The sequence below is a fragment of the Phragmites australis genome, chromosome 1 (assembly GCF_958298935.1).
Source record: "Phragmites australis chromosome 1, lpPhrAust1.1, whole genome shotgun sequence".
NCBI lineage: Eukaryota > Viridiplantae > Streptophyta > Magnoliopsida > Poales > Poaceae > Phragmites > Phragmites australis.
In genome coordinates this window covers 50,919,598-50,943,740 of record NC_084921.1, presented here as the reverse complement: position 1 = coordinate 50,943,740, position 24,143 = coordinate 50,919,598, and the positions used below count along the sequence as shown (strand labels likewise).

At 48.9% G+C, this 24,143-nt stretch overlaps 2 protein-coding genes and 1 pseudogene across 2 annotated transcripts; 2 read left to right on the top strand and 1 right to left on the bottom strand.

Moving 5' to 3' along the window:
- Window positions 1–444: 444 nt before the first annotated feature.
- Window positions 445–2,091, top strand: LOC133925569 (F-box protein At5g07610-like). The gene is made up of 2 exons (XM_062371451.1): window positions 445–499; window positions 580–2,091. The coding sequence occupies exon 2, from the start codon at window positions 745–747 to the stop codon at window positions 1,801–1,803; it is 1,059 nt and encodes a 352-aa protein (XP_062227435.1). The 5' UTR covers window positions 445–499; window positions 580–744; the 3' UTR covers window positions 1,804–2,091.
- A 13,516-nt stretch (window positions 2,092–15,607) lies between these two features.
- On the bottom strand, window positions 15,608–18,861 carry LOC133885897 (chloride channel protein CLC-c-like; annotated as a pseudogene).
- Window positions 18,862–20,881: 2,020 nt separating this feature from the next.
- On the top strand, window positions 20,882–22,252 carry LOC133890634 (glycosyltransferase BC10-like). The gene is made up of 2 exons (XM_062331102.1): window positions 20,882–21,468; window positions 21,600–22,252. The coding sequence occupies exons 1-2, from the start codon at window positions 20,917–20,919 to the stop codon at window positions 22,239–22,241; spliced, it is 1,194 nt and encodes a 397-aa protein (XP_062187086.1). The 5' UTR covers window positions 20,882–20,916; the 3' UTR covers window positions 22,242–22,252.
- Window positions 22,253–24,143: the final 1,891 nt, after the last annotated feature.

Sequence of the window (24,143 nt, the reverse complement as noted above, 5' to 3'; positions counted from 1 at the left end):
CAAAACACGCTAAAAACCTAGCGTCGCGTCTGGGGTTTCTTCCGCTCACCCCAACTCAGCACGAATATCTGATACTATCAGTTTCGGCACGAAAAGTCAAAAAGTGATATACGCATATCTATATCTATATTTCTATATTACTATAAAATACATGAGTTATTATAAAAACGGACGATCTCCACCGTTCATCTGAGTTGCTCAAACAGTCACTATATAAAAATTCTCTCCGTTCATCTTTTCAAAACTACATTTAATCTCATATTAATTATCTTTCATATCTAAACATCTAATATTTATTTTCTATACATTCTAAAAATATATTCAATATCTTATTATTTATCTTACATACTTAGACATCCAATACTTACCTTCTATATATTAGTATATCCTAGATTAATTTCACGTGTGTGAAATATATGTACAATTGTTAGTATGTATCAAGTGGGCAAGGGCTTCACGTTTGCAGAAAGCCCTGAAATCTGTGTATAATTCATTTCAGGTTACTCGGATTCGTTATCGCTATATCTCGCCTTTGATTTGTCTGGTACTCTGATAACACGCAGTTCTTGTGCACCACAGGAATCCTCTGCGTGTCGTCGCCATCCAAACCTCGGTGGAGAAACCAAATTAAAGGTTAGCCCAAAACCATATAAATATCGCACTCTGTTGTTGATTACCGGTATGAAGGTGTAGTGTTATCTGAAGAAAAGCTCGAGATCTAGTACAGTCTTTGGAAGATCAGAGATGGATGGCGAGATGAGCGAGGACGTGCTCACGGAGATCCTCGCGAGGCTGCCGTGCAAGTCGCTGGCGCGGTCCCAGTGCGTGTCCACGTCGTGGCAGCGCATCATCTCCAGCGACTACCTCCGTCGGAGGCTGCGGCTCATCACGTCGGGGGTGCTCTTCCACGACGGCCCGCGCGGTGGTGACGGTGGCAGGAAGCAGGCGTACACGTACGCGTGCGCGTCGGACGGCGGCGGCGTCGCAGAGGCTGCCGACATGAGCTTCTTCCCGTGCCACGACACGTCGACCATCATCGACGGGTGCAACGGCCTGCTGCTCTACTACGCGTCGTACCCGACGGCGTTCCACGTCGTGAACCCGACCACGCAGCGGTGGGCGGCGCTGCCGGCGGCGCGCGGGAAGACGCTGCTCTCCGTTCTGGCGTTCGACCCCAGCGCCTCACCGCACTACAAGGTGGTGTGCTTCACCGGGTGGCTCCCCCGGGGCGCGTCCATCGAGGTGTTCGACTCCGAGGCCGGCGCGTGGCGGGAGCACGAGGTCGACTTCGGGCTCGACACCAATGCCATGTCAGCCACCATGCACTGCTTCGGCGGCGCGCTCCACGTGCTGGCCTACTCGGGCCACGTCGTCCGCATCGACCTGGACACCATGGCGTGTGCGGTCACCGCGCTCCCGGCGCCAGTGAGCTGCCGGGCGCGCGCCGGGCACTGCCGCGGCCGGCTTCGTTACGCGTCCAGCGACGGCTCGCGCCTCAGAATCTGGGAGCTCAGGGACGCGGGCGGAGGCGATTGGGCAATGAAGCACGAGATCGGAGTCAAGGACGTCATCGCTGACGAGCAGATCTACGGTTCGAGCCAGGCCGTCACCTTCCTGTTCATGGCGTTCCACCCGGAGAGGGAGGTGGTGTACCTGTGGGCACCCTGGAAGCTTTTGGCGTTCGACATGGTTGAGAGGCGCGTTGAGGAGGAGTGGATGTTCGGGTCGGAGAAAGAAGGCGCGCATCTCATACAGATCTGGTTGTTTCCCTTCTCGCGCCATTTGGCCAACTGCCTAGCCTGATAGATTGGCTGGCTGCGCTGAGAATGGCACGGGGGCCCGTTGCCTATCGACAAGAATGTGGTTGCATCCAAGTGTACAAGATTGTTGCAAGGACCAAACGAAAATCCAAATATAGGAAAACTGAAATTACCTGGAATATATGTTGTTATATTTACGATCACAATATAGGAGTAGGTTGTTGTTGGGACTGTTCACCTGTAATGGTTTGTATGCGAGGTATTGTTTATATTTTAACTTTCTAGTATTGTTTGTGAATATATTTGGTTCAAGTTAATTTGATAAAGAAAATGCTGGACGGAAATTGCACGGGACATATTAACCGATACTTTGTGACAGCTTACCACATGTAATTTTAGTATAGCGTGCTTGAGTTCAAATCTGCCATGCAGTTTCAGTTTCGGGTGATAAAGTGTAAGTAGAAAAGAAGAAGAAAGATTATATGGTATATTGCCAACTTAAATGTTTGGGTGGCTATCTAACAAAAAAGCGAAGCTACGGCCATTGTTGTTGTTTCGTGGCTCGTGGAAGAAGGCGCGAGATGCCGAGGAAGCCGAGTACTGTTGAGAAGGTGACCACTTCCAAATGAGTGCGTCGGGCTTGTTATCTCTGAGATGAAACTGCTCAGTCCGATTCCATAGTCTGAGATAGTCTAGCAGCACCTGCACCGTGAGTGGTCCGGTGACGTCGTGAATCCAACGACGACATGTCAGTGCATCTTTTACGAGCCTTGACTTCCTAGTTCTCTTGAGGACCGCCTGAAACAGACGAGGTGCCAAATCCTGAACGGACGAGCCACCAAGCAATCAATCAGTCCGGAGCAGAGTCTTGGCTCCATCGTCCACCTCGACCGTGATTGACGCCTCAACGTTGATTTGACGATATGTTCTGTCCGGCAAGGCAATGCCGCCCAAGTCCTCGAGTCGTCAACCCGGCGTAGCCACTCCCAGCACAGGCGAAGTGCGAAGCCGAGCGTTGCCAGGTTTAGAATCCTGATGAGGCCCCCAAGCTCTAGCGGCCTGCAAACCTTTGGCCAAGAGACCAAACAGTGCCCTTCGGAGACCATCTCTGTCCCACGCCATAGGAAAGCGCGCCGTTTCTTGTTGATAGCTTCGATGATCCATGGGGACAGACTTGTTGCGATTGATAGATATGTGGGAATGGATGGTAGTGTCACCTTGGTGAGTACTGTCCGACCAGCAGAGGAGAGCAACCCCGACTTTCATGTCGGCATCCTGTCCGCGACGGCATCACATCAGTGCTGCAGGATAGTGGGTCAAGATTGGCCATGACCTTCTCTAACTTTGAAAATTAGAAACACTTAAATTTACTACTAAATGCTAATAAACTACTAATTTGATCTCTATTCTGGCTCCTAATCTGATTGGCCCCCTCTTTTTTTTTTTCTAGCTCTGCCACTGTACCACAGGTTGCAGATTAGATTTCCTCAACTTGCATACCGAGAGTAGAATTCCCATGTACTCACATGGGAATTGAGCCACCTGACATGGGAAGTATCACTGAACCAAGGCTAGCTCATCATCCCCACAACGGATTGGTGACACTTGGCATCTGGTAGGGATGGGAATGGGTCGGGTCGGGTCAGGGCCGGGTGGAGCAAAATCACACACGACCTGAAACCCACTAGAATGAACTCGACTCGAGCCTGAAATGACAAATGGGTGAGAATTGACACCTGAATCCACACCCGCTGGGTGCCTGTCGGGTTTCGGGTGCCCATAGGGTTAAGACCAGACACGACCAGCACATAGGTCAACAATGTGTCGACCAGACTCACTAAAGTGGCCAGAGCACGCGCTACAATGGCGTGGGCCGGAGCACATGCTTCAATGGCGGTCGGACACTAGCACAAGCACAACGGTGGCTGGCAATAGTAGACAGAGATAGAATAGGTGGCAATCGGGCCCGGGCACAAGCACAATGGCGACTAGGCCCAGGCACAAGCATAAAGGCGACCGGGACAAACACGACAGAGCATCCGATGCCACCACCCCATTGGCATCTGCACCGGCCTACCAGCGCCGCCGCGCTGAGCCACCTTGTCTCCGCCCTCTCCAGTCGACTCCGCCCCACTGGTCGACTCTGTATCCTTCGATCGACGCCGTCCTCACATGCGCCAACCAGCCCTGTCCCCCTCCCCCTTGCCTCCTGCAACTCGTCAGCGGCCATGGTGACCTCGTCTCCGACATCCCCTCGCCTAGGACCACGTGCACTGTGGCCACTTGCTCCTTCCGCTCCCGCTCCTTTCCCATCTGTCCACCTCTCCTGTCGGAGGGGGCCGTGCGGAGGGGGTCAGCGGAGAGGGGGCCGCGCAAAGGATGGGGGTGGCACTGGGAGGGGTGGCGCGGAGGGGGGCCAACACGTAGTGGCACAGGTGGGTGATAGGGATGGGGGTGGAATGGCTGATGGAGTGACGAGCAGGGCAAATGGATAAGAACGATGGGTGGGCAATTAGGGATGGGGTCGGTGGGTGGATATGAACGACAGAGTGGGGCCGCGTAGTTGCGTCTAGGCGAACAGTCTTTTGGGCGTTGGGTGTCCATGGGTCACCCACGGGGGTAATTTCAAACCCGTGTTCGCACCCGATTCATGTCGAGTACCCAGTCCGCTAAACCTGTGGGCGACATTTTAAACCGAGCCTGCACTCGACGGGTGTAGTACCCGTGGGGAAACCCACGGGTCTGGCTACCATCCCTAGCATTTTGTGCAGAACGGTCCAGATAATATTCTAATTAATCATTAAGTCGATCATTTGTGTAATCATGACTATATGATTAACCAGAATATCACTCTGGCAGTCCTGACATGTGTTTTGTGCTCAAGATCGTAACACACGTCTTTACAACAAGCACATCATCACAAGACATAATAAATAGCGAGTAATTAAATTAAGTTACAAGTCTTTAAGTAGATTAACTTTACAACTAAAGCATAAACCGAATATTGTTAGAGTAGCTACACAACGGAAAGAGTTACATAACGACAAAAGATAGGTAGCGCCATTGCCCTAAGACACCACCCCAAAATAACAACACTTGAGTAGAATGGCACTACTCTTGCCCGTAGCCAACATCGGTGGGCGTAAAGTAGCCAAAGACTAGACCTTCTCACCTGAAAAGCAACGAAGCACGTGAATACGAAGGTACTCATAAGACTTAATCCATAATGAGGACTTATAAATAGGCCGACTACAAGGAGAATGCAATTTGGATAATTAGCAAGGACCCGACCACAAGGTTAAGTGAATTTTATATGCAAGAGCAATTTTGACTCAAATGTAAGCATCTACACCTGACCATAAACAAACTTCTATCCTGAGATCGTTACCATACCATAATTATAACTTAAACCGTATCAAAACTTCAACAACATCACCATACATTTCCCAACATACCATCACAACCACAACCGGAACTCTAAGATTGATGCAAATGGACAGAAACGTACTTATAACCGAGAGCATGGTAATTCGAATTGTTTTACACCCTGCAGGGGGTACTCCATTACACACACGACTTGAGGACCATACGGCTTGCGCGACCACACAGATCCACACAAGGGGTACTCATGTCAACCTTTCCTAAATAAGCTCTAACCGTTTGAACATGTGCCTCAGCATGCGGTTGTCATCTAGAACTACTCCTAGAGCAAACTATATACTCCTTTCAAGCCTATTATGCCAACAACACCCGAGACTAGTACGCCAAAAAATCACAGCTACATAAGATATTTGGCTCATCCGTCCCATATATGGATACGTGGTAAGTACGGACAAGTAATAAAGCCAACTGCAACAACAGACGATGCTTAATCGATTCAAGTGAGTCTATAGCATCCGAGACTCTATTCTCGAGCCATCTATCGCCCGCCCGATTCTCGGGTCATACTTACTAAGTTACACAATATATGATATAAAGTAATGAGATAAAAATGCTCCGATGCTTGCCTTGTTAATTAGCTTCACAAGCAAGGGAAACAAATTTCGATCCTTCGTTCACTAAGAAGAACGCATGCAATGATGAGCATGAAAAAGATGTTATAAAAATGCTACAAAATTTTAATAGGGATGTGGTACTGGGTAATGAACATAATGCAGCAAGAAACACTTAAATTGAAGCACATAGACTCATGGTATAAATGATTTATTTAAGAGCTATCCAAAAAGAACCGTAACTAAACTAGATATCAAGATTAAATGAACTTCAATAATTTAAACAATACTTTCATACCAAAGTATATTTTTCCTAGATAGCACTGATCAAAAAATGAATTGTCCAAGTGGTTTTCATAATTTTAGGATATAGTATTAATTAACCATGATTTAATTAAGCTAAAATGCATTTAATTAATTGATCAAAAGGTATTTTCTTGAGTTCTAACATTTTTAACATGCAGTTATACTCATACAAAGCTAATGCAACTACTTTCATGATTTTTGGAGTTTGTATGAATTAATTATGAAATTTACAAGCTATCAGCAAAGTAAATAAAAAAAATGTCTGATAAATAGTACAATCCGGATGCTTCGGGTTCAGACCTGTCCAAATGGGCCTGCCAGGCCAGCCCGATACGGGCCCGACTAGGCACGGCCCAGCTAAGGCATGGCCCGACAGGCCTGACTAAGCAAACGGGTCGTACCGTGCTTTGCTGGGCCAGCCCGCGTGCCGGCGGCGCGACCCAAGGCACAGCCCGTGGCTGACCGTGCTTTGCCGAGCCAGCCCGGGCACGGTTGCGGCACGGTGGGCTGGCCGGGCATGGAGGGGCGGGCGGAGGTGGGTTGGCACGACCAAGGTGGTCGGGGCAGAGCGGCTCGGAGTTGGCATGGCTAGGCGGGCTGCCGGTGCGAGGCAGGGCGGGGGCAGCGGGGCTGGGTAGGCGTCTGGGGCGGGGTGGGTGGTGGCGGCGAGGCTGGGGCGGGGTGGCCGGGGCGAGGTGGGGTGGGCCGTGCCCGGGCTGGCCCGGCCTGCTCAGGCCGTGTCGTGCTGGCCCGGCTTGCCGCGCGCTTGGCCTAGACATGACCCGTCACACCGTGCCGTGTCGGTTCGGGCCAGCTACACTGGGACCGTGACTACAGTATCGTGCCTCGGGCTGGCCTAGTAGGCACAACCCACTTGGACAGCTTTGTCCGGGTTGAACTCGGACCCTTTAGGTTTCAGAGTCTCTGGATGAACCTCCAGGTGGGGATCCTAGGGTATTTTTTTGTTAGGATCACCTGGAACCTCTGGGTTGAACTCGGACCTTCCGGGTTTCAGAGTCTTTGGGTGAATCTCTGAGTGGGGGTCCTTGGGTATTTTTGGTTAGAATCACCCGAAACCTCCGGGTTGTTACTATGAATCTCCGAGTTCCCGTAAAATACATGTTTTGTGATGTTTTTTCAACTGATTCAACTTGCATGTCAAATTTCCAACCAGTTAAACATGCATAGGCACTAAACTAAGGGTTCTAGACCTATTTTATCCACTCTACAAACACGAATTACTAGCTCTAACTCATCCAAACCTTCATTCTAGCTCTATCACTTCAAGAACACAACGTTACTTCGTCATTCCTCAATTGCAACCCACAAATCCATCCAAAACCGAGCTAAAATGTACATTACTAGTAAGTTACACTAGAGACTTACCCGTAGTCCTTTGCCAAGGGTTGTGACCGTTGATTTGGGGAAGAACCGAAGGGAAGAACTTGGAGAAAGGAAACCAAAGTGCTGCTGAAATTTTAGATAAAAGGTGGTGATAAAATTGCTCGCAATTCCTTCAATACTCCATGCATGCAAGAGATTCTTGGATGGAAAGGAAGCTAAGAAGGAGGGGAAAACCGCAGTATAACATGCATACCTCATATCCCAGTGCTCGAGGTGGGATTTATGTAGAAAGTGAGAGAGTTTGAGAGAGAGAGAATGAGAAAGAGTGTTGTCTCTTTTGCACTTACTGTTGGAGAGGGAGAGAGTGAACGTGACGGAGAGAGTGAAGTGGAGGGTAGGGGCTGCTACTTCCGTGTGGGAGAGGGGAGGTGATGTGGGGCTGGCCAGGTCGGTCCCACTTGCAAGAGAGAAAAGTATTTCAGCTGCACTCTCATATCTTTGTCTCTTTTATTAACCCAAGGATGCTCTAGTGCTCCAATAATTTTAGGAATTATGGTGCAATGATAACAAAATAAGATGAACCCATTTTAAATGGATTCACCCACAACGCATAAGCAGAGTTTAAAGTTAAGGAAAACTCTAACGTTGGGTATTTCATAACACTTAAAAAAAATTTAAACCACCAAAAGAAATTAACAAGCACTCAACAATTAGACATGATACTTATGATGCATGATTATGTTTATTGACGTGATTACGAAATTAGGACGTGACACATTTGGACATGTTGGTGTGCAATCCTGCCACCGTCGTGAACACGTCCAACACCACCATGATCGCAAGCAAGTCTTATCGCTTCGAGGCGAGGAAAACGACCAAATTGTTAGCGTAGAGCGACCCTCAATACTTGATTGCAGCATGGCCAAGATTGCTGACAAATGTATGCACTTCGACACGACAGATCAAAGTGTTCAGTGCTTCCATAACCAATAAAAAGAGCATGCACGATAGCGGATCATCTTGGCGTAGTCCCCGGGCACGGCAGAAATGGTGACCAGCACGACCATTAAGAATGATCTTGGTGCTGGCAGTAGCAAGGAGAGTAGAGATCCAATTCCTCCATTGCCACAAAAAGCCCAAATGTTGTAGGATCTCCAAGAGGTGGGCCCAAGAAACAGAATCAAAAGGGCTTTAGCGATTTCTACCTTGAGCAATATGTTTGGTTTCTTCTTGTTATGCAGCTGTTTGGCAGTTAGTTGGACCATTCGGAAGTTATCATGTATATAAAACACGAGTTGTTACAGTGTCATCTCTTTTCTACTATCCTCCTATCTAATAAAACTCCTAAAATTCGAATAATTTACTCATTTTGCCATTCAGTCTCATCCTCTAGTCTCTCTACCTTGTTACTGGCTACAGATATATGACCTTTTTATTAATAAAAATAAAAAATAGGAGTGAAATTAGCGGATAATCTTCTCCTCTTTTTTTGGATCCTGTCTGAAATCAAACTACAGCATCGTTCCTGACATATTCGTTCGGCAGCGCTCCCATGGCATATCTACATCTTCATATCTTGAGTACGTGATTGATGTTCTGCTTCCAATGATTATGTTTTCATTGCAACACACATGCACTTAACTAGTTATCATATATGTGTCAACCTTTTATCAAAGTGCTCAGATTGGGTTTGACCATGAGGTGTAGCCATGGCGCCACATGGGATGCTAGCACCTTAGAGCATGGCTTGCTGAAGCTATGAATCAAGATAATTGACCTATGGTAAAGACTTATTTTCGATCGTGCGTCTGTTTGTCACTCGGCACGCACGCTTCCAACCTCCGTTCGCTGCGCATCTGACGATGGGAACATATTCGTGGAAGTTTCAATATGTGCCCTATTCTCACCCGATTCACATGCACTCCCCATCGTCATGGGCCCCACACGTGCCTTATCTCTTCTAGGGTCCAGCTTCCAGCAGCCTCGATGTCTTTTTTCTCTGCCCCCAAATCGAGCACATCGATCCTCTCTCTGCTCTCACCTACTTCTCTCCACTCCCAAATCGAGGTCACTAGCCTTCTCTCTCTTCCCTCACCTCTAGCAAGGCTCAAGTCAGCTGGGTAGCACACGCTTGAAGGGCTCCTCTGCGATGAGTTGGCCGTGTCGCTCAACGTGCTCCTTTGCGCTGAGCCAGCCCATTGCCAACCTGTGTGCGACATGGTGTACAACGAGTTCATGCTGTGGACGCCAAGCGTATCGCGGTGACATGATGTGTCGTGCAGGCCTGCGCGGTGAGCGTGGGGCATCCACATGTAACTGCCCTTGCAGGGCAGGGTGCAAACGGGGCTACCCGGCTTGCGAAAAGGGCTAGAGCAGGCTGACAGATCTAGGCACCGACAACTCAATGTGTCTCAATCTTGCGTTGTAGCAATGCCCGAATTATATATATTTTTGCTATTTTAGATTGTGTGATTTACTTGCAAGTATGGAGAGGATAGATGGAGTTGTCTGGATTTGAGGGGTGAGGTGACGCTGCTACTGTGAGGTTTTTTGAGGCCTGGACTGATATATGTTTGTTAGTTGGTTCTCCTCTCCAAAGTTTAAACTAATTTACATTTCGAGTTGTTAAATTTTGCTTTCATAAATTGAAAAGTTGCTTTCTGATCGCAATTTTGTTTTTTCATCAATTCATCAACTTGCCTCTTATTTTTATCTGATTTGCTTCTTTCGGGTTCATCATTTTGCTTTCTCTAGATTTGTATATTGATTTGTTTTCTTGTTTGCATCAATTTGCCTCTCAATTTTTCTGATTTGCTTATCTGGATGATCCAACCTTGATTTCTAGATTTGTATTGATTTGCTTTTCCGTCTGGGGAAGGAGGGATGCATCATCATCATACAGAGGAGGGATGCAACATGGTCTTTGGCTTAATCACCGATGCTTGGGCATGGCTACCATGCGAGGGTGACGAGTTCCTAGGTCGGCCATGATATGCAACAAGTCAGCAAGTTCTTCAGATCGGCGATGCGATGATGCTAGTTTTGTGGGCCCAGCCTAGGGATCGCCTCGTGTGCACCACGTGGATGCGGTCCGCGCGTGGGATCCTATGGGTTAGTTGACTTGATTAGGAAAGTAACTAATTAGATAATTTCCTAATTAGGGGTTTGCGCGCGTGGGATCCTAATATGGGTTAGTTGGCCTGATTAGGAAAGTAACTAATTAGATAATTTCCTAATTAGGGGTGGGCACGCGTGGGATCCTAATATGGGTTAGTTGGCCTGATTAGGAAAGCAACTAATTAGAGAATTTCCTAATTAGGGGTGTGCGTGCCAGCTGGCATTAGCATGCATGTGCATGCATTAGCCGGGTCCATGCCTGGTGCCCTTGAAAAATGCTTGCATAAAAATGATTATTGTTTTCTTGTCAAAGATAATATTATTGTGTCAATTCCAAATAGCAAAAAAAGGACTGTCACCCCAATTAAAATCATTTTCTTTTTGCTTGCTCCTACATCACTTACCCAACTGCCCATCATATGATTCCTCTATTTTTTTTTTTCTGCGAATGCCCCTAGGTTTGTCAATACGTAAACAATCTGGACAATGCGCTAGATTGAGTTAGCAAAGTGGCATAAGGAGAAGCTGAATATTTTCATCGAGTTTGCGAAAACTATGGTTGTCTTGTTTCTTGCGTAGCAGGATCATTCGAGCCTCGTTTGCTAGGTGAAAACTACGGTTGTCTAGCGACCACAACGTGTTGGAGCAACATACGACATCCTCCTTGATAATTGGCCATGACGCTTTATAGAATAGGAACGTGCAACCATTAGGTCCTACGCCTTTTCCACCGGCATGTCCTTAATTGTCCGCTAAATCTCATCTTTAGAGAAGCAGGAATCTAAGCTTGCAAGGTCGATGCTGGGTGGGCCTACAAATGAGGGATACGATCGGGTGTGTTGTGTGTCGAGCACCTCATGGAAGTAACTGAACACCGCTTCTGCCTCTTGCTCCTCCTGAGCAATCGTCATTCCCTGGCCATGAAGCGAGTCAATGTAATTCTTGTGGCGTGGGGGACATGCCTGAACATGGAAGAACTTGGTGTTCGCGTCACCCCTAGCTAGCCAGAGTGTTAAGAAATTAGCTATGACACAATGTATACAATTACTGATGATATTAGAGGTATGGTATTTGTTAATGAGGTTCAGTTGAAACCTACATCCCTAGGGCATGACTACGGACGCTCCTCCCCAATTAGCAACATCAGCCACTTCCCAGTGTTTCAGCAGATTCGCTGCCCCCTACGAACCTGTTGCCATGTCGTTATTTTTACAAACAGTAGTCATCCTCTCATATTTATGAGGAGGTCTTGTTACAGCAATCATACTGGGATTCCACCTAGAGTCTTACTAGGATTTCAGTATATACCGCTAATACAACTCCAAGTCCTATACATAGACAACTTCGTACAATTATTCGATACATATCCAATAAACTTCACCTTAGTGAATAATCTACCACCTTGAAGCCATTATGCGCGAACCTCCATGTACACCAGACTTGAGTTGTCGCCTTTGCTTCTTAACGAGAGCTACCCGATGAGTTTTACTCAGACTCACCACATTCTAGAGATACTGCCATCCCTGCAACTTCAGACTCTATGACTCCACATGCAACTAAGCATATTTCTCTTCTATCAACACAGTCTCCCTTGAGCGAAATCAAATTCCTCATTAGCCTTGACACATGTTTGACTCCCCGAAGCATGTAACACCATAATAAATCTTGATTTTGACAGTACCTTACTTCAACAGTACGGTAGCCTAAATCATCACATAAGTAGATAAAACTAGAATCACCAGACTTCATGAATAAAATTGTTCCTTATTATGCGTTACATGAAAACGCCAACTGAATTTGACATCCACGCTCCCAATTGACCGATTCTTGATACTGAAAACTTCACTGTTGCTTTTCGAGTCACACATAGAAATTGTCACACTAGCATTGCTCTTTCACCTGACTGTTAATGTTACGATTCTTCAATGTCTTACACCGTAACCTCATTCAGTCCTAGACCAATCAGATTACTCTAGTTGCAAATAAAGATCTCCATAATCTCTACTTTCTTTCAATTCAACCCATGAAGCTTCTTCATGCCCATCAATCCACGCTTCAGAAACCCATGCTTACAACTCGAATCGATCCGCACTCTTGCTGATTTGGAAGCACGCAAGTCCTATCCAATGACATCCTGCATCCTGAGCTCACACCACGTGTTGCCATGCCACATAGAATAGCCACCACCGGCCCTCATACTCATATGTCGTTGTTGCCAGTCTCTTCATCTTTCCTATCCCGTGGTATAACTAGCCTATCGTCACCAACCTTTCCACACTGCACCACGGTATGTTCACCCTCCAAGTGAACTATCCGTCAGTCATCCTTGGACGGTCTGCCATATGCCCGCAAACTGTCCGGCTACTACTGTCGAACTCTTATAAGTCGTTATGTGCATCATGACCAAACACCATCGACAGCCCATGCTCATCATCGACCACCGCAACATCGCCTTGAGGTCTGGCCAACCAGTCAATTGCCTCTCCTCCTTCATCTGTTGCAATATTCATTAGTGTATGTGACCTCCTATCATGTTCCAGCACCTGCGTACCTCGTGTATGCGACCTCCTGTCGCACTCTAACACCTGTGCATCTCATGCACGTCCGTGCAACACGCCTTGTCACCTATACGCTAATTCATCCAGCGGCTGACCAAAACTTCAATCTTGCATCGCTAAACACCACCATGCACACGTCGAACCATGTGCACATCGCATGTGCATGATCCGTCACTCTCAAGCCACGTCAACAACCATGCTGCACGCGTACGATGAAGTTGACCCACTCGATCGCCACATGTCGTTCGCCGTCAACCGTCACCAGCAACAGTTCATAAATAGTACGATTGTAATTTTTTTGCAATGCATAGACTCCTTCTTGGTTGCCCTCGCATTCTTCTTTGTTGCACGACTCTTATTTTTATTGCTCGGCCGCCGACACTGTACAAGCCCTATTTGATTTTGTGTTGGACTCTGACACCAACATCTCTCAATTGAAACCAGAACCAACTCCTGTGCGCAACTCCATCTGGACTTCAAAAAACCACCCCGATCGCCACCTGCCAGCGCAACACAGTAGCCCACAACCAATCGCTCACCAGGCCAAGCCGTCTGTCCAGCCCACACGCTTCACAAGACGATGGTGCCCCTGGCCACTCAGCTGGGTCGCGACACAGTTGCCCTGACCCACCTCGACCAACCACTCCTCACTTCGCAGCCTGTCTGGGCTGACCCGCCCGAGCCAGGCCATGCCCACTCGGGCCATGCCTCCAGTCGGGCCGATCTCCGTGCGCTAGGTCACGACCACCCACCATGCGGCGACTCAGTGAGGGTGGTTGCATCCACCTCCACCAGGTCTGCTCACCTCGCAGCACGTGCCCCTTGCCACACGGCCTCCTAGCTCCCACTCAATCGCACGTGCGTGCACAACCGAGCCACGATAGCTTCCGCCCAAAACTCTTGGCGCTCTGTCCACAGACCAGCTCTACACGCGTCGTATGTGTCTCCAGCCTAGCACCGTGTCTGCCATGCACGCTCCAGTTCTCCTAGGCATGTACGTTCGCATCCAAGTCGATGTCCTGGGCTAGAGCCGTGCACCCTCACGAACCTAGATCAGTCTCCTGGTCGCGTACCTCTGTACCATCACGAGCTCCTATGCCAAACGTGCCACTTGGTTCTTGCAAGACCAAACCACCATCCATTGCACAACCCTCGAACACTTTCCTCAACCTCCAAAGTCCACCATGTCTATCACCATCGCTGCTTCACCTTGCGCTGTGTCCGCCTGTACTATTTGTGCGTTGCACAATGTCTTGTAGAAGCATAATCCTTGCATCTCAACATGATCTTTCACGCAACATCTCTGGATCCAATCCAATCATATATCTGATACCTATTGTTAGGAAATTAGCTATCAACGAAAGCAACAGATTGATCTGCCAAGATAACACACATGATCACAAACGACACCAGATGCACAATGTTTGTTAACGAGGTTCAGTCGAAGCCTACATCCCTATAGAAATGATTACGGACGCTCCTCCCCAATTAGCAACACCTGTCGCTTTCCGGTGTTCCGACAGATTCACTGCCCTTGCAAATCTATCGTTATATCGTCATGGTTACAAATAGTAGCCCTTCTCTCATATTTATGAGGAGGTATGGTTACAATAATTCTATTAGGATTTTACCTAGAGTAATACTAGAATTTTACTATATACCACTAATACAACTTCAAATCCTATATATAACTAACTTAATATAATTATTCGACACATATCTGAGATAGAGAATCCATGAGCTCTGGCGCACAATTGTGTGGACCAACGATGCTAGAGTGCTAGACCAATGCATTTGCATTTCAATTCTTTGCACAGTAGATGTTTCTCCGGGGATAGCCAATGTCTATCATGTGCCTTGCCCAAATAGTACACTATCTCTTTGGCGATGGGTTGATGCTGCCAATGAATTGTTTGCTCCACCTCTTGCGTAGTTGATGCTAGAACTGTACACGAAAATCTAGAAATAATGGTGATAAATATTCATATTGGATCCTTAGGATCTTCTCATGTGTCTCATTTAATTGAGAATGGGTGTGAGCTCGGTTGGTCAGTCTTCAAGTAGAGGCAGAGCTGACCGGCTAGGATTCAAGTAGAGGCAGAGCTGACCGACTCATCCCTGGTCATGTGGCCTTCTTGTAAGGCTAGGGGCATTCTAGTCCCTATCCCCTCTAAATAAATATTCATATTTTCACAACAATTGATGACAACTCCATTGCCGGGAACAATAACTGACGGAGTTGACAACGACCACTCGTCTAGCTAGATAAGACATTAGACCAACAATTCCACACAAAAAAGAAGGCATTAGACTGAAAAATTGGTTCCAATAAATATTCAGCATTATCTGTGAGATACTTAATTACTTACAAGGACCAAAATCTTAGGCTTGTCTGTCGAGAGGAATTCAGTCACACCACTTTGATCGCAAGGTGCAAATAAACTTTTTTTTGGAGACCAGGGTGCCAACCTAGCTGAACTACACAATGTGCTGAAGCAAAATCCATTAGCGAGCCGCCCATGCTTTCTTTCTACCGGAGGAGGATGTTTGAAAATAGCCTGCGGATGTACTACTGCATGAAGTCGTGCCGCGTTAGGATCCCCACCACCAGCGGCCTCTGCAAATGCAAATCTCATGTCACGTCACAGGCGGAAACTACCTAGTTTCACAGGCGAAAAGCACATAAGAAGTTGTCGGTTCTCTTACCCCCTGCGTCCTCGGCACGACGCACATGTGGCGGAGCCTGAGGTCGCAAAACAGGACGGCCACCTTCGCCAGCGACATGTTCTCCACGATGGTGTACGAAGACTGGTTCGTGATGGGGGTGGAGATGAACATGTCCATCTCCTCCTCGGTGAGACCCAAGTCGTCGACGTTGAGGCCCTTGCCCGACCCGGCCTTGGTGAAGTCAAACGGCGCGAGCCTACGAAACACCTCGGCGACGCCGGTCTTGACGTGGCCCCTGGTGAAGATCCTGTCCTGCAACAGCATGAACAGGTGGGAGCGTAGCACGAGGCTGCACAGCTCTGGCGCCGGAGCGAACGGCTGGTCCTCTATCACCGGGAACCCATTGTGGCCCGTGCGCTGCAGTGTGTCCACGACGGTGCCGACGCGCTCTATGCTAGAGAATGTGATGAGCAGGCCAGACACGACATCACCGGCCACCAGGGTCCACATGCATGGTTCCTCGTGCGCCTCTAGGTAAGGGAGCCCTTTCATGCGCACGATCTGCTCATACACCCCTTTGTTGAAGCAGTCCGCCACCGTCTTTGCGATGAGCAGCACAAGCATGATGAGCGGCAACAGTAGGAGACCATTGGTGAGCTCGAGGAGGATGATGCACACTGAGACTGTCATCCGCATGGTCCCTCCAAGGAAGGACGTCGTGCCGATCAGGGCGAAGAGGCCCGCGTCGAGGCCACTGAGCGAGCCGAACAGCATGCCGACTAGCCGACCGAACGAGGTGCCGGAGAGGATGATGAGGATGAAGAGGCCGGACAGCACGGCCACGCCGTAGGTGAGCAGGTCGACGGTGTATACAGTGGTAAAGAAGGTAAGGAGCGTGGACACCCGAACTCGCTGTCGGTGCCACCGCTGAAGAGATTGCGGATGGCGTCGTCATTGGTGTTCAGGAAGAGGGACGCCAGCGCATTGTAGTGCCCTGCGAGGCACTGGAAATTCTTGAAGTTGCCAGAACGACTGATGGTCGGACACCTTCCGACGAGCTCGGCTGGGCAGGGGATGCATGTCACCAGCCACGGCAGGCCGAAGGAGCAGCATGAGGTGATCACTGAGATGGCCACCGTTTGGACAATCTTGTAGCGTGAGCCCTTCCTGCAAATTCAAACGCTCAGTGATCAGTGGCGACTATCCGTTTGAAGTTTCAAGACATGCTTTAGATCGAGAGATTCAGATGACAATTACTCGTTGACGAGGCTATATATGCGAAGGATCCGGACGACGAGGAAGTTGAAAAGAGCACCGAGAAGCCCGGCCAGGATGCCGAGGAGTATGACCGCCACAAGGTCGGTGGCGGTGTACATCGCCGACCGTGAACTGAGATTGAACATGATCAAACCTCCTTTGCCAAAGAGTCCACAGTGGCCACCTCGATAGTAGTCGATTAGCGCCCGCAACACCATTGCCACCACCGCCGTTGTGGAGAATGTCCTCCACAGAAGCGCGCTCCGCCACCTGAGATATTGCAGTAGTAAAGGGTTGACTCTCTTGTCAATAACAATCAACTGAACCAACATGAACTGATCGCAAAACTGCAAGCGAAATTCCACTTCCGAAGTACTAAACAGTATGAGATACATTCTGTGCACTGTTGCATGTCTGGCAAAATGGTACTCCTATTTTGAATGCTCCCTGCACATTGGTTTTGGTTTTGAGGAATTACCAGGACGTAACCTCTTCAAGCGCAAAGAGCACACCGCCGACCGCGGCACGGAAGGCTGCTGCGACGCCGGCTGCAGCCCCGCAGGTGATGAGATCCCTGCGGTCCAGATCATTCTTTAAGTACCTGATCCAGTTCCAAGTGAGGCCATACTTCCGTGACCCGTCTTGCCCGAGCAAGGAGGCAATGCAAGCACCGTGTCCACCATAGGCCCTTCCTTGCCCAGCACAAACCCGGCCGACACCCCAAGTATTGAGCCAAAAATTTGTGGGTTGCAGGTCACAATATAGTAATATGTAAATAAAGGCCATGTACCTGAAGCGCCAAACAATGTTAAGCAGAGAAGAGGACAATGACAGTTTTCGTTTGTGCGTTGTTGGAGTTGTAAGCTTGCATGAAGATTGGTAGTCCTGTGCAATTTGTACCTGTTCTGGAGCATGAGATTGCTCGTCAGGAGCAGCTTAAACCCGGCGATGTTTTCGACAGCAATGTCGTTGAAGAATCCAACTAGACCACCGACTAAACAAACATACAAAAAGTGCTAGGACCCATTTAAGGACCTGGTATTGGAAAATCTGGAGTCTTCCCCTTGATCTCCAATCTTGTTTGTACACATCATTCTCCACAATTCTGAAATCATCAGTGAAATAACGTAAGAAAATGCAGATATTAAATTGATCCAAACCTGCTGAACTTACTATCTTGGATCAAACTTCTGCCAAGTTCGTGCTAATAGGTAAAGTTTATTTGTAAGGTGACTTAATTTGTTTTAAGAATATGCCACATATTTCATACATTGTATCAATAACCAACCAAACATCATAGCGATCTCTATACAAATCCATAGCCAGAAAATTTGATTTATGTTTAAGAAAATTTCAGGCAACCTACAAATAGCAAAACTGCTGCAACAAGTGCATGTCTGCATTCAAGTAGCTTGGTCAAAAGCGTTATTAATCTAAGTTCTACGGATTTACCAGTACATTTTTTTGAGATGGATTTACCAGTACAATTATGTTAGAGCCAGACATCACATTCATAATGATATATCAAGGACTGAAACGTCCACAGTAAACTCAAACAATGACACCAACAGCACTTTGATTAAATCTGTAAAGAATATTTGAGAAATACAGTAGGTGGAAGCACAAGGGTACGTACTCGTAATCGAGGCTCTCAATGGGGCAGGTGTTGGCGCCGACGACGGCCATCTGCGACGTCGTGTTTGCGCCCCGCTGCCGCAGCAGCGGCCGCTCCAGCGGGGCAGTCGCCTCCTCGACGTCCCTTTCCCACTTCACCGATCTCGTCGACATCGGCGTCGCCAACGGCGTTGAGCTGGAGCTCTCGGCTCCGCCCAACCCGTTTTCTTTTGCAGCCATGGCCATGGATCCTCTTTCCACTTACAGGTAGTAATTTCCGTTGCTATCTTCCTCTTTTACGATCAAGAGAGGTCGTCTGTTCTTCATACTGCGATAAAAAAAAGGATCGTTATATGTGGAGATCAAACACAAAAAATATGATCTGGACGTTATCTTCTGTTGAGACCTATCCGGTTAGTTTAATAGAAGATAAACCAATCCCACTTGGTTGAAAACTCAAAACAGCGCTTCACAGAGATATGCAATTCGGCGTGTCTCAAATTTGATCGATCATTAATAATATGTTCGAAGTTGATCATCATTTGATAATAGGTCACAGGAACTCGAATTTTGTTACAATCTAATTTTTATGAGATATATGATCAAAAGATGGTTAGGTTTGAACATATTATCAAAGGTTGATCAACTTTAACAACATTGGGAACATCTTAAATTTTCCGGGGAAAGAAAAAAAGAAAAGAAAAAACAAAACTAACATGTCTCAAATTTTATTGTTCTCCTTTTCAGGTTCTCCTAGCACTTCAACACTAGATTAGCTGTACGGATGATAATGCCACCTAATCACGCCCAACGAGTGTGAGCGTGTGGCAATATAATGAGCCAATGCATGTCCCGACCCATTATTAGTTTGCGACAAAGATTGTGAAGTTGTGTTCGCGATCTCAGAACAGATTGAAAAACGATTTACACAAGTATGACTAATCGATCGGAGCTCACCGGAACGCCTCGCACGGCCTATAACCCCGGTTTCCTCGCCGCCGCCGTCGCTTCCGTCACCGATCGGCGTGCGCTGTTTTGCTGGCGAAGCAGGAGGACTCAAGCGTTTGTTCATGCCGGCCGGCGGCCCTTGCGCCGCGCGTCAAGACGAAAGGATGGGCGGGGGTATTCACGGCCCGGTGCGTGCCTGGATTGCAAGGCAAGGGTAGTTAGTTTGGTGCTGAGGCGCGGAGGAAACGACGGCAAGTTAGCATCAAGGTCTCTCGCACCAGTGGTACACAGATCTCTCGTAAGTCATTCCTCGAAAAGTAGTAGAGTTTTAAAAATAATTTTTGATACAAATTTACACATATCATTTTTATGTGACAAATTTATTCACATCATTTAGATCGAGCATAAAAATTAGCTGTCTATGGTGTTTGAAAAAGAAAAAATAGACACGTAAAATACAACTTAGAATCCAACACGAATGTCAAAATTCAACTTGAATTTGTGGTGTCGGATACCGAAAGAAAAAATTGAACATGGGTGCACTGGTTGCCTGCACTCTCTCCGAAACTCCAATCTTCTTTTGAGCAGAGACGGAGTGGAACTCAAACAGTATGTTGTTTAACGCAGCGTCCAGCATGAGATGAAAAAAGGGGTAATGTTCCCCAAAAAATGCCGCGGAAATCTCGAGACACATTGTGAAGACACTCCACATTTTCTTGCGGTCCGGGGTGTCTGGCTTTGTTATTCATTTGTGGATTGCGACTGCAAGCTAGCTTGCATGATCCGACCTTGTGCGCCAGTGGTACATTCCTATGCATGTCCTCCAAATTAACTACCACTCCGTGTGTTAATTGGAGAGAGGTTCTTTGTACATACCTATCGATGGCTGACATTACCAAGAAAAGCTATGTTTCCCCAGATCACGCCCATAAGAAATCACCTTTGGATATGTAGTATATCTTCTTGGACTTTCCAACGTACTTCAGAGTTCAGACATGCATGCATTCCTCGCTGCACTCTCGGGCATTTCCCCTGATCTCTCCTCTCCTTCCTCCCTGCTTGTTTTCCTACCGTATCTCTGATTAAAAGTGAATCACTTCACTTTTCGTTTGTTTGAAATATTGATGGGACTATACCTTTCTCTTGCTCGGTTCATGCCTTACTCATGAAGTTGCTCAGAATCAGGAATAGTTGTTTGAGTGTTCGTTCATCCTGGTATCGTATGTTAGCCAATCTCACAAGCCATGCATCGGCCACCATTTGTGCATCGTTTAAATCTCCTCGTGGTTAGACTGGCATGAACATAGTTTACCCTCAATACATTTGCCGTTTCTCAACAAGTTCGTCGTACGTATGCATCTGTTGCATTCCTATGTGACAAGCATGAAGGGCGCGCTTGACGATTTCAAAGTGATGCTCACGAGGAAGGAGTCCTTCACCTGCCTCGCCAAGGCGGTCGCGTTGCTTGTGATCTTCGCGCTCGGCGCCGTCACCGGCCTCTGGGCGGCCGCCGGGCCCCGCGGGTACTACGACTACGACACCAGCATCCAGTTCCCGAGCACCACCGTGATCGTTGGCCGGGGCCGCGTGTGTTGCCGTCCCGACCCGGACCCCGGCTTCGCGGAGTTCGTGGCCCCGACGCGCCTCATGCACGACATGAAGGACGAGGAACTGTTCTGGCGCGCCACGTTGGTGCCGGCCGCCGGCGTGTACCCGTTCGAGCGTGTGCCGAAGGTGGCCTTCATGTTCCTCGCCGGCCGCGGCGTCCTGCCGATGGCGCCGCTCTGGGAGCGCTTCTTCCGCGGCCACGAGGATCACTTCTCCGTCTACGTCCACGCGCCGCCTGGGGTAGCAATCAACGTCTCCGTGGATTCGCCGTTCTACGGCAGGCAGATCCCCAGCCAGGTTGGTGTATGCTTGCACGAGACAGAGCCAGCACCGGAGCCATTGCCGCGCGCGGTTTCCTATTCTAGCTATTCTTTAACTCGCGATTGCTTCGTCTGATCCTTCCTTGTGTCGCTGATTTCCTCCACTAGAAAACCTCATGGGGCTCCGTGTCACTGATGGACGCAGAGAAGCGGCTGCTCGCGAACGCGCTGCTTGACTTCTCCAACGAGCGGTTCGTCCTCCTCTCCGAGAGCTGCATACCGGTGCACAACTTCTCGACGGTCTACGAGTACCTCGTCGACTCGCAGCACAGCTTCGTGGAGGTCTACTACCGGAGCAACAAGCAATGTCGCGGGAGGTACAGCGGCCGCATGGCGCCGGACATCACGCTGTGGCAGTGGAGGAAGGGCTCCCAGTGGTTCGAGCTCAGCCGGGACATCGCCACGAGCATCCTGACGGACACCAGGTACTACCCGCTCTTCAGGAGGCACTGCCGGCCGTCGTGCTACCCCGACGAGCACTACGTCCAGACGTACGTGAACATGCGCCACGGCGCGCGCAACTCGAACCGCACCGTCACGTACGTCGACTGGTCCAGGGGCGGGTCGCACCCGGCGATGTACGGCGCGAGGGACGTCACGCCGGAGCTGATCCATAGCATCAGGACGAGCGAAGAGCCATGCATGTACAACTCTCGCTTGACATCAACCTGCTACCTGTTCGCGAGGAAGTTCGCGCCCAACGCGTTGGCGCCGCTGCTCAACATCTCGGCGACGGTCATGCAGTACTAGGGATTTTTTTTTTTTTTGCCGATGACGCCAAGAGATTGTAACTTCGGATTACAAGTTAGTCAGGTATACGCTGTAACTCTGTAACTGTGATGAACAAACATGACTCATTTGCCGCTATCTTGTCGAATTTGCTACGGTGGGATGTGAAAACTATGCAGAATTTTTTTTTATATAGATCAAAATCCCTCCCCCCCCCCCCCCCCCCATATTAATTACTTCAGACATCAGGCTCAGATTTAGGCAGAGGCAAAACTTGGTAGAACTAGAGTGGTACATTGCTACCAGACTAAATCAAAAAATTTAGTGGTAATTATCTTATTTTGGCTATATGTGCACTAGAGTAAATTAAGTTCTATAACTAATACTATTTTAGATTGTATATTTGGTATCATTATCATTTAAGTGATAGCTTCGCTCCTGGTTTAGGCATGAGCAGAACAGCACAGTGACTGGTCGACCCCAGGTATCTCTAGTTGTCCCATGGCATTCGTGCTGCAGCACCCACCTGCACTGCACCAAGTTGCTGCCTACCAAATGCCAATTGGCATTGAACCACCACTGCCCGCAACAGGATTAATTTGGTTGTGCTTTCTCATCAAGGAACAGCGGGGCCAACATCCTCGCGCTGCACCAACCGTTCCAGCTCCTCCTCTGCTTTGCGATCCAACAACTAGATCACTGCATTCAATATCCGCACTTTGTTACATAAATTAAGTTAAAATATGTTTTGATTCATATATGATAAGTAATTAATAATGGTGTTGATTTAGTTTGATGATTTTAGATTGTATGTGTCGGTGTATTCGGAACCAGGGGTCCCTAAGTTCCGAGACCAGGCCGTCCATCCGCCACATGTCACCACCCTGCAAGGTAAGAAGAAGCTAAGTTCCGGGAGAAGGTGCTCGGAGCCGTCGCCTCTGGTCCTCGAGCATCCCAGTTCCCCGATGATCCGCAGAGCCCAAATATCGGGAGAGAGCGCTCGGGGCTGCACGTGGCAGCCCTCGAGGACTCGGTTCCCCGAAGGTCTCACCCAAGTGCTCGGGAGAGAGTGCTCGGGGCTGTACGTGGCAGCCCCCGAAGACTCGGTTCCCCGAAGGTCTCACCCAAGTGCTCGGGAGAGAGTGCTCGGGGCTGCACGTGGCAGCCCCCGAGGACTCGGTTCCCCGAAGGTCCCACCGAAGTGCTCGGGAGAGAGTGCTCGGGGCTGCACGTGGCAGCCCCCGAGGACTCGGTTCCCCGAAGGTCTCACCGAAGTCCTCGGGAGAGAGTGCTCGGGGCTGTGCGTGGCGGCCCCCGAGGACCCGGTTCCCCGAAGGTTCGCGCAAGATCATTCGACGACCCGAAGGGTCCCATCGTCGGGGTGTCAGCCAGTCAAAGGCCCAATGCCACATTTAATAGGCACGCGCGGCCTGACATCCTGACATCCTGACATTCTCAGCTGCCCACGCCCCAGTGTCAGACCCTGCCATGCACTGGCAGGGGGGCGTGGGTCCATTAAATGCACGGGTCCCGTCCCGTTTCATCCGGGTGCCTCGGGATAACGTTGTCAGAATCGAAGCGCTCCGCCTGCCACCCTGCCCTGGCAGAAGAACAAGACAGGGTGGGCGCACCGGGCACCTCTGAGGCTGCCCGGTGGGCCCCCTTTATGGCGCCCGAGGGCTTTCACAGTGGCGGGTGGTCGGATGCGCGCCGCATTTCTCCACCGCCCATGTCACTTCGCCAAGACGAAATGATTACCCCTTTCTCCGTGGCACCTTGGCATTCGCATCCCCTCTTTCCCATTCAGGATATGTTGAGGTCGGCGCGCCTATAAAAGGAAAGGATGGAGAACACGTAAAAGGGACCGGAAGTGTGTGAAGAAGAGGACGCAGACGCTCGAACCAGCTCAAGCCAAGCTAGAAC